The following is an 11,538-nucleotide window of genomic DNA, read 5'->3' as shown; positions in this document are numbered from 1 at the left end:
ACTTGTCCCACTGATGGGTTTTCGCCCATTTCATGGCCATTTGTATGCCTCTAGTTTCGGCCTCTAATGCATTGTAACAGTAAGTGGACATAGTTACACCTCCTTGCCAAGCACCACACGAGTCCCTGCAAACAGCTGCCAAGCAAGTTTTTTTTTTGTTTTAACAAAGAAAGAGCTATCAACATTAATCTTGAAGGTGGGTGTAAGTGGAGGGGTCCAACCAATATGATCATCATGATTAAGAGAGTTATAAGGGCTGATTTGGTTTGGGTTCGGTGGTCTAGGATTAGGGGTGTCAGGAGCTTTTCCCACCTTAGGTTGGTTCTGAGAATAGAACCATTCAGTGGCGGCCCAACTAGAATTTTTAATGGAGGAGGAGGAAGATATATTCTTCTTGTTGAAAACCCAAGCGTTACGTCGTAACCATAAACCCCAAATTGTGAAGATGAAATCAACATTAGAAGGAATTAAGGAAATAGATTGGTTATGGTCTTTTGTGACATTTAGTTTAAGCCAATCATTAAAAGGAATTGAAGGGTCAAAATTGATTTTTTTCTCATTCCAGATTTCCATAGCCCTTTGACAGTCTCTTAAGATATGTTTCATGTTTTCCACCTCATTTGGACAAAAAGGGAAGTTCTTTGGGTAGGAATTTATACGATAGTTAATGTTATCATTAGTACGCATTCTATTCCACCACGTTTGCCATAGAAAGAAGTGGTGTTTTGGGAGGCCCGAGGCCTTCCAAATCCAATCCCAATGATCATGATCCACACTTGGATAGATAAAAGCAGTGGCTTTTTTTGAATTAAATTTCCCAAGGTGAGACCAAAGAGAGTATGTTAGGTCTTTCTTATGAGAAAAATCGATGCCTCTGATTCTGTTGGTTATCTCCGGGGGTAGCCTAATCGAGCTTATTTGCTCTATGGTTTTGTCCTTAAGAGATTTTAACTGAAGCTCATTTTCATTTCTTTGGAGAGGGCCTTGTATTAGCGATCTTAAACTTTCACCATTTAGCCATTTATCATTCCATAGATTTATACAAGTTCCTTCCCCAACGACCCAGGCGATACTATGTTTATAAGTCTCCCACCTAGCCCCTATGTACTTCCATATGTGTGAACCTTTTTTGAAGCTCAGGGGTTCATTTCTTTTATTGATATACTTTTCTTTGATTATGTTAGAGGCCCACAACGTGTCATTGTCAAGTTTCCAGCAAAGACGGGCAAGGCTAATGTTATTCATAGCTTTATGATTACAGAACCCCAATCCTTCTTTACTCTTATGGTTACAGATTTTTCCCCATGCGATCCAAGTTATTTTCTTTTTATCAGATTTGCTATTCCAGAAGAAGTTATTACAAATTGAGTCCAATTTTGCTTTAATTACCAAAGGGAAATCAATTAGGTGCATGTAGTAACGGGGGATCGCTTGTAGGGCTTCATTGATAAGAATAGCTCTGCTTCCCGCTTTGTTAAGGCTTTTTCTTTCCAAGAAGAAAGTTTAGAAGCAACTTTATCAATAATGAAGTTTAGTTTATTTTTTGAAGGCTTTCTATGGGAGAGGGGAAAACCTAGGTAGATACCAAGGTCATTTGTGCTTAATATATTCATTTCCTGCTCAAATCATCTCTCATATTTAAGTTCGTATTTGGGGAAAAATATAACATACTTTTAGAATCATTTGATTTCTGACCCGAGAGATTGAAAAAGGAGTTTAGAATGTGTCTCATGGAAGTTAGGGTAGATGAATTAGCTTCACCAAATAGAAGGATATCATCAGCAAAAAACAAATGTGAAATCTCCGTGTTACCCCCCTTGACTTTGAAAGGTGTCCAATCCTTTGAGTTACAAGCTTCATGGATAGTCCTAGAAAGGTATTCAAGGCAAATGATAAACAGGTAGGGGGATAAAGGGTCTCCTTGCCTAATTCCCCTAGTTGTATTGAAAGCTTTTGTGCGGTTTCCATTAACTTGAATTGAAGTTTGTCCAGCAGAGACACAACTCATGATTAGCTTTATGGAATTGTAAGAGAAATTTAACCGTCTTAGGCAATGCTCAATGAAAGGCCATTCAAGCCTCTCATAGGCTTTCTCGAGGTCAAGTTTTAATGCAAAAAGGCCCCTTTTCCCTTTCTTTTTCTTCATTGAATGTAAGATTTCAGAAGCTATTATAAAATTTTCCTCCGAACCCCTTCCAGGTATAAAACTATTTTGATTTGGAGAGATGATGTCTTTTAGAAAAGGTCGGATCCTCTGAACAAGGATCTTTGTGGTTAATTTATAAGAAGTGTTGACAAGCTAGGCTGATAGGTCTGAAGTTGTTAAGCCTTAGTGGATTATTAATTTTTGGGATAAGGGAGATCAAGGTGGAGTTCATAGATTTTGGCATTTGAAGGGATGTGAAAATGTCATTTACACAGTTGAAGCAATCCAATTTTATTGACTCCCAAAAATGATGGTAGAAGAAGGCATGGTAACCAGCCTCACCCGGAGCTTTAGTTTTACCTATTGAGAACGCAACATCTTTAACTTCTAGCATAGAGGGGATTGAGCTACAGTCAATGGTTTCATTCGAAAGAATATTGGGAGGAGGGGGAAGTGACGCAGAAGAAAAAAGATCTTTATAATGATTAACAATCATATCGTTGATCTCAGTTTGGTTCGTAAAGGAATTACCCACATCATCTTTTAACATTAAAATTTTATTTGCTTTCCTTCTAAAAATGGCGGTTAAATGGAAAAAACGTGTGTTACGGTCGCCGTTATTTAGCCAGTTTGATCTAGAACGGATGTGCCAATAGGCCTCTTCTTGGTCCAAAATAGTGTTTAAATCTTTTGTTAATCTTTCCTCCAGATCAAAGAGAAAGGAATTTTTAGGGTCACGTTCAAAAGCCATTTGGGTACCATGGATACGAGATTGTAATTTCTTTTTACTTTTAAACATGTTTCTTCAGTTTGCACCCAACAAGGAATTTCATTGCTAAGTCTTTGGAGTTTTTCAGCTAAAGAAGTATTTTGCATGGCCCATTGAGACCTTACCCAGGGGTCAAAGGGAGGGTTTTCAAGCAACATTGGTTCAAATTTAAAGTAGGTTTTACGCGTAGTATTGTTAATTTTGTTTAAGTTAATTAAAATGGGGTTATGGTCAGAGGACAATCTTGGAAGGTTATGAACTACAACATTAGAGAAATTTTTTGACCAATTGGCACACGCCCAACACCTATCCAATCTTTCAAGAATGGAATAACTCTTTCTTTTATTAAACCAAGTATACTTACTTCCAATGTAACCCAAATCATAAAGCCCACATTCATCCATAGTTTCCTTATATTTTCTCATCTTATAATCTTTTGGAGCATTCCCTCCAAATTTTTCATGTGAATATGTTACTTCATTGAAGTCCCCGAGAACCAACCAAGGGAGATTAACAAACATATGTATATATATGTTGATCTTAATACTTTTATTAATACAATTCGTTTACATATATATACAAAGTTAAGAGAAGACCACAAATACTATACTAGTATTAAACTATAGTATAACATAAAAACAATTAACTTAAATAATCTTATAGCTTATAAAAATAAGGGAGTGTTATTATTGGTAATCTTATACTAGTATTAAACTATATGGTGTAACTTGTTAACTATTTTACTTAACTTATGGTTGTTATTGTTAACAATTAACTTATTTTAATAAGTTATAATTAACTATTTTACTTAACTTATGGTTGTTACATGTTCTTATTTGTATTACTATTGGTCTATTGCTACTATTACTATTATTATTTGTATTTTTACCTATTAATATTTTCATTTTATGTTTATTTGTAGTATTGTTCTCGTTACCATCCTAGCTATTTACAAACTTATATATCAATTATAATGCTTATAATAATAAATCATTTATATAGAGTTTGGAATTGATCGTGGGTATAATTCAATAAATCAACCATCCTACCTGCAATTTATCAACATCAACCGAGCAACTTGCTTCCATCCCTTGAGAATATAATATCTCATAATGGAGGGGTACGGTATATTATATTGATTCTCAACAATGACTCATGGATTAGGATATAATTGACTACTAATTCTAGATCACGCGGATTTTTTTTTATTTAAAAATTTTTTCGATTAAAAGGAGTAATATATTAAACTACTACTTCCTCTGTTCCATAATATAAACCCTGATTCTATTTTTACACGGGAATTAAGGTAAACTAAAATCTTATTTTATTTAAATAAAAAGATTCATTTTTATTGGGAAACACTTACATTGTTTTTTTCTTTTTAACAAAAAATAAAAACTTAACATTAATATTGCATAGTTTAATGTGTAGAGGAGTTTAATAGGTTATGAGATTCTATTTTATCATTAATAATGGTGCATTGGAAGCTGAAATTATGAGGACTTTTTAGGAGTTAAATTATTTTCATGAGGATATTTTGGGTATAATTATTGATTGAAAATAGAAACAAGACTTATATTTTGGGATACTTTAAAAGGAAAGGGGACTTATATTATGGGACGGAGAGAGTATTATATTAAAGTATTATTACAAAATACTTGGTAGCCAAGGGATCACGAGGATTCATGTTGATGCCTACTAATTTCCCATCTAAAAAATGTTGATGCCTAATATTTATATATGGTTCATGCATAATTTAAACTCTGGAACCAAAAGTAATAGGTTAGGTTAGCTAATCAATAAAGTAACGTACGTTAAGCTAATTTGTAGCTTTTTAGGTTCAAAAGTCTAATTTGTAGTTGATTGTATGTTTTGCAATTACTTTCATGGTTTGCTTTTTAAAATTTGTGTTTAGTAACTTTAATTTGCTCGTAGTTTTTCACTAATTTCACAAGAGACAAAGGAGTAAAGCAGAGGGACGAGCGCCGCGGTATATGATATTAACTTTTAATAAACAATATTACAATACTACTAGTTGTGAACTCACGCGGTTTCACATTGATGACTAAGAATCTAATTTGATTTATGGATAATCTAAGCAGCATAAATAAACAAAAGTAGTAGGTTATATTTCTTGGTCAATAATAAAGTAACGTCAACGTCACGGAAATCGTCTTCTTCTCCTAAAATTATTAAAAGTGACGATCTAATTTTGATATAAAAGTAGACTTAGTCACTAAATGAATTAAACTACTTGATCACTATTGGACTAATTTTCTTTTTAATATTAGGCTTATCATTACCTAATTAATTTTAATTTATAAGTAGGCGATCTCTTACAAGACAAACTACTTCTCGAGATCATTGTATTTATATACGGAAAGATCTTACCGATTACAATCATCTTATCTATCTCAAACCTCATTTCTTTTTCCTTCCAATTAACTCTTGCTAATTTTCCTCCAAAATCCTAGGCTAACATGGGAGCTGCGCGTAGTGTTGCTGAAACACTTTTAGCAACGTTGCAAACTTCCATGGTCAAAGAAATGTGCTCCAAGTGGGGCTTCGAATCTGAGCTCGAAGACCTCAAAGTTATTGTCTCCGACACTAGTAAAGTGCTGCTTGATTCGGAGGCCAGGCAAGAGCTTGATGAAGAAACACGAGTGTCGATTCGAAAGCTCAAGGATGCTGTTTATGATGCTGATGATTTATTTGACGAATTGCTCACTGTGGCTAATCAGCGTAAAGGGCGCTTGCGCAATGATAAACTCACTGAAAAGGTACGTGATTTCTTTTCTGTTAACAACTCGCTGAGCGTTACGGCTCACGCTATGTCTCAATGGGTTAAGAATATCATGTTCCAATTGGGTTCTCTAGCAAGTAATCATACGGATCTTCGCTTTGAGGCGGACTACCAACTCACTAAGGAAGGGAGGGATGAGATTTGTTCTGAGTTTGATATGAGAAATGTGGTTGTTGGGCGAGAGAATGACATGAATGCTATCATAGATCTTCTGTTGGATTCTAATTTGAAAGATGATGTTTTTTTCATTACTATAGTGGGAGACCGAGGATTAGGAAAGACAACTCTTGCTCAACTTGTGTATAATGATAGAAGGATTAGAACTGAGTTTCCTTTGAGATTGTGGGTTGATGTCTTAAATGGAGATCGAGGGAAATTCGAAGCGAATGCAATTCTAGGGAAGATTTTAGAGTCTAGTGGAAGATTTTATACAGATGTAGATGAACTTCTCCAATTAGAGATTCCACATCAACTTGGAGGGAAAAAATATTTGCTTGTTCTAGACGATGTTTGGGTTGAGGATTACCATAAGTGGGTTATTTTAAGGAATTTCTTAATGTTGGGTGTTGGGGGGAGTAAGATAATTATTACCACATATTCAGAAGAAACAACAAGGGTTGTAGGGAGCGAACATACATATGAGTTAAAAGGTTTGTCTGAAGAGAACTCATGGCGTTTGTTTAAGTTGGCCGCTTTTGCGAAAGGGATTGAACATGAGGGTGAACCTGAATTAGTAGCCTTAGGAAAAAAAATTGTTGAAGAGTGTTGTGGAGTTCCTCTGGTAATAAAAGAAGTTGGTAGTCTTCTATTCGGTCAAGATATAAGCAAGTGGCGTTTGTTTGCAAAGAAAGAATTGGCCACATTTGAGGATAATAAAGAAGATGACATGATTATGGAAGCACTTAAACTTAGTTACTATAATCTAGAATCTCCATTAAAGAGTTGTTTAAGCTATTGTGCATTGTTTCCTGAGGGTTTTAGTATAGATAAGAAAAAATTGGTGGGACTTTGGATGGCACAAGGGTATATTGTGCCACTTGATGGGCAAACTATGGAGGATGCTGGTGAAGATTATCTTTCAATTCTGCTACAAAGATGTATGTTGCAATGTATAGAAAGAAATGAATATGGTGAGGTTGTGTCCTGCAAAATTCATAGCCGGATTCATGATGCTGCTTTCGAATTCGTAACACAAGAGACAATCTGTGTGGTGGGTTCTATTGCGAACAATAGTTTGGGAGATAACATTCGCCATGTACATCAAGTTGGTTGTGAGTGTAGTGAAAGCTGTTTTCCGAATAAGATTAAGATTCGGTCTTATCTTCATCAAATTGTTGATGTCTCATTTCCACCACTTGATAAATTTTTATCAAGTTTGATGTGCCTAAGGGCACTAGACTTGCATGACTTAAATATCAAAATTTTGCCGGAATCAATTGGCAAATTATTGCATTTACGGTACTTAGATCTTTCTCATACTCTTCTTAAGAGACTGCCAAATTCAATTACAAAATTATATAACTTGCAAACTCTCAATTTAGATGGTTGCACTAACTTTGAAGAGTTACCGCGAGATTTAGGCAAGTTGGTGAATCTTAGGAGCTTGAATATACATGAATGCCATGGGATGGTATATATGCCATCAGGGATGGACAAATTGACTTGTCTTCATGAATTAACTGCATTTGAGGTAGCTGGAGAGTGCTTCTTTGAGGAAGATAGTTCAAGTGAGGATGATAGCTCAAGTTCGCGTAAGCAATTATTTGGCATGCTAAAAGATCTCAAGCCCCTCATAAACTTACGAGGCTCAATTAGTATTTCAATCCCTGAAAATTATAAAAATGTTGATGATGATCATAGTCTAGATGGAAGTAGAGGAGGTTACTTAGGGGGAATGGAACTCCTCAATGACATATCAATGAATTTTCGAGATGAGTATTGTCATGAAGTTTCTGTCACCCATGAAGCTTTGCTGGAAAATCTGCAGCCTCATCCCAATCTTAAGGGGATAGAACTCTGGCGTTATCATGGTTCGACACTAACAAGGTGGCTTACCGGACTCCCTAATCTTGTAAAGATAAAGATCGATTCTGGCGAGGGGTTACAACATCTCTCATTGATTAGCGAGCTACAATTTTTAAAGTCACTAACATTGTCTAGTTTAAGCAATTTGGAGTATATAGAGGAAGCTACAAGCACCAATAGTAGTAGAACATTGACATTCTTTCCGTCCCTTGAATATCTTAGCATAAGCAATATGGGCAAGTTGAAATCATGGTGGAAAGATGGAAATGATGGAAATTGTTTGCAATCATCATTTTTTCGCCTTTATGAATTGTCCATGACGGACTGCTGTAAGCTCGCTTCATTTCCTCCTTGTCCATGGGTGAAAAAACTACATTTAGGCGGTCTTGATGAAAACTTTCAGATAGTCTCGTCCACTGCTCATAAGTACGAGTCACCAATGTTGAAGAAGGTGGATGTTTTCGAGAATGTCAGCCATCTAAAATCACTACCAATGAGTTCTGTCACAAGCCTATGTATTAATTGGGATAACAAAGTAGAGAGGTTATCCCATGTTGAAGACACATTCAAGAGCTGTTCTTCTTCCTTGCGCACACTCACAATCAGAGGTTGTGAGAATTTAAGGAGTGTGTCTCGATCGTTGGAGTACCTCACTGCTTTAGAGTCTCTATCAATAATCGAATGTCCGATATTGAGATTCGCCGAAGAGGATGCCGATGAAGAAGACAACAAGCCTTGGAGATGTCTTCATCGAAGCCTCCGTTCGATAGAATTATGGGCAGTTGATAGCATGGAGATACTACCCAAGGGGATGCAGTACTTGACCAACCTACAATCTTTAACCATTGAAAATTGTTGGAATTTCGAAACGTTACCAGAATGGATAAGTTGCTTATCATCTCTTAAGACTCTTCGAGTTAAGTGTTGTCGTCAATTTCAATCACTACCAGAAGCAATGCGAGATCTTACCTCCCTCAAGGTACTCGATCTAAGTTATTGCAAAGAAGGCTTAAAAGAACGATGCCAAAGCCCGAATGGAGAATACTGGCCAAAAATTCAACATATTCCCTCCATAGATATTTCTACATAATCTCAAGGTGCAGGTTAACTCAACAAATGTAATTATTGTGAGTACTTGTTCTTATAATAGTACATCTGTACATATGGAATTCTCATCATATTTTTTGTCTATCTACTTAAATCCACCAACAAACAGGATAGGAAATGGATTATTATCGTTTTCCACCATCAAAATTCCTATACAAACATAGTTATGTTTTATCATTAGTTCAAAGATACGTTTATTTCTATAACGATTTATCGCTCCGTTACCAAGTTGTATTTATTAGTAGGCGGTAGTAAATACTACTACTAAATATGGTATATTGATAATGAATTTTTAGTTCAATTTATGAATATGGACTTCATCAAAGTATTCATGGGAATGGCTTAATGCTCCGACTTTTAGTACTTTTAGTTTAACCAAGATAACAAATTTTATCATGCAACCGGGTGTATCATGAGCATGGTACATCCAAGGAAATTTTTTGCTCATTGCTAATTTCATCCAAATGAGCAAAAAATATAATAAAAATGGGAGTTCCAAATGAGCAGAAATTAATTTTGGGTGTACCATCACATGGTACACCCCGATATATGATGAATAAACTTCTACCTAGATAGTAAACGAGAAAAACTTGATGCTATCAATTAATAGAAATATATGCGAACGACAATAGCTTTCCTCTTCTAGTATATGCTACACCACATAATATTAGTGAAATTAGCCAACATGGTAAAAGGAAACAAGATAAACTCTTGTTATGTCTAACTCTGGTTGCAATAATCTTCGGAAACCACACGATTGGATTAGAATTACAATACTTGTTCATTAGAGTTATACCCCCTAAAAAATTTTGACACCAAAAAAAAAAATTTTTTAGAATTTTTTTTTCTAATATTTTTTTTTTTGAGTTACATTACTTTTTTATTAGAATTACATCACTTTTTTTATAAAAGTTATAGCGCATAAAATTCAGTCTCATTTCTCATGTAAGTGCATTCTCATATGAACTCACTTATATATATATATATATATATATATATATATATATATATGTATATGCATATTTATATAAATATAAATATTGGTTCTTATATGGTATTGGTTGGACATTAGATGTTCATTAGATCGTTGATGATGGTTTATTAGTGTTGGAGTAGAAGGTGATACTCAAGAAAGGGAGAATTGAATTGAGTGACGAAATCTAATCGATTTTCATAAAAACACTCTTATGACATAGTGTCTTACACTGTGTTATTCACTTGTAAACTTTTTTTTTGCTCGAACTAAATTGTATCAAAACATGAAAACAATGAAATTAAATAATAAGACACAGGATTTTGACGTGGTTCAATCTCACCTCTGAGATCTACGTCCACACAAACTACTTATTTATTATTTGAATCTTAAAATTACATACTCTTGATACAATATGATTCCCCCACTACTAACACTAGTAGTGCTCCCTAACACTTAACCCGAAGTGTTTCTACTCTCTATAATGTGAGAATTACAGAAAGAATGATTCCTCAATAGTGTACTTCTTATTCAAGCAAATATAAGATCATTACAATAGTTTTTTAGAGACCTTAATAACTCAATAGAACTTTGCATCGTACACTATGCTATGGGAATTTATTTTCAGCTCTCAAAATTTATCAAAAACTAAATCTGAAAACGTGAGTTGTTCTTCAGATTTCTATCCCTTATATAACTTACCAACTGAATAAAAGTTATTCCACAAGATATGGTTATCTTCTTGAACAATTTTTATTCCTAAAATTAAGGGATAAAATCTTTTCCTTTTTTAAAATCAAATTTTATCTTTTATAAATACTAATTTCTTTTTCTTTTCTTATAAGATAAGGTTCCTCCATATCTTATGCCAACTATTAATCAAAAATTAAATAAATTTTTATCCAAAAATCTTTATCAAAATCTTTTTCTTTTCAAATTAGTTTTTCTTAAAACTCTTCTTTTTCTTTTCGAAAATCTTTATCAAAATATTTTTTCTTTAAAATCAGATTTTTATTTTTTTTTGAAAATATTTTTGAAGAAACGTGCTTTAAGATCAGTTTTTACAAAACTATCTATCGGAAAATCTTTATAAAAATATTTTCCTTTCAAAACTAATTTTCGAAATATAAACTCCCTTTTTATATAGAAACATGAAGTTAATATAATTACGTATTTTCTTAACTCAAGAAAATAGTTAAGCATCCTAATATAATTTCATATTTCTAGTTTAGCACAAAATTCCAATAAGTTAATTACATTACATAAACATGACTAATAATATAACAAGACCTAAGCTTCCATATTCACAAGTTCTTGAGCTTTCATGAACATCAAATCTTGATAGCTTTCTTAGATCACTGTTAATTACATACATGTTATAACATAAAGTGTTTATCATCATCAAAATAACATTGACTTAGAGTCTCAACAAATTTTTCTCTGTTTGATGATGACAAACAAATAATACTTCCCCCTCAAAATATGCACCATTAATCACATTAGGAAAAGTAACATAACATCATTCACATACATTCACAAGCAACATGGTAGCCAAGATAATTTCTTTCCGTATTATATCCATCTTTCCCCTTTTGACATTATCAAAATTCAAAAAGGTGAACATCAACATATTTAGCGAGTCAGAGTGAGAAAAAAATAATTAAATGGTACAATATGCAAGTAGATAATGTAGAATATATAGAGATTGGAGATAA

General features: G+C 33.9%; 1 protein-coding gene across 1 annotated transcript; it reads left to right on the top strand.

Annotated features, from left to right (window-relative positions):
- Nucleotides 1-5,395: 5,395 nt before the first annotated feature.
- Nucleotides 5,396-8,833, top strand: LOC104891948 (disease resistance protein RGA2-like). The gene has a single exon (XM_010677736.1). It carries the CDS (start codon nucleotides 5,396-5,398, stop codon nucleotides 8,831-8,833), a length of 3,438 nt encoding a protein of 1,145 aa, XP_010676038.1.
- Nucleotides 8,834-11,538: the final 2,705 nt, after the last annotated feature.

The sequence above is a fragment of the Beta vulgaris genome, chromosome 4 (genome assembly GCF_026745355.1).
Source record: "Beta vulgaris subsp. vulgaris cultivar EL10 chromosome 4, EL10.2, whole genome shotgun sequence".
NCBI classification, from domain to species: domain Eukaryota; kingdom Viridiplantae; phylum Streptophyta; class Magnoliopsida; order Caryophyllales; family Amaranthaceae; genus Beta; species Beta vulgaris.
The sequence above is the reverse complement of the archived record's forward strand: the minus strand, read 5'-3'. Positions and strand labels throughout refer to the sequence as shown.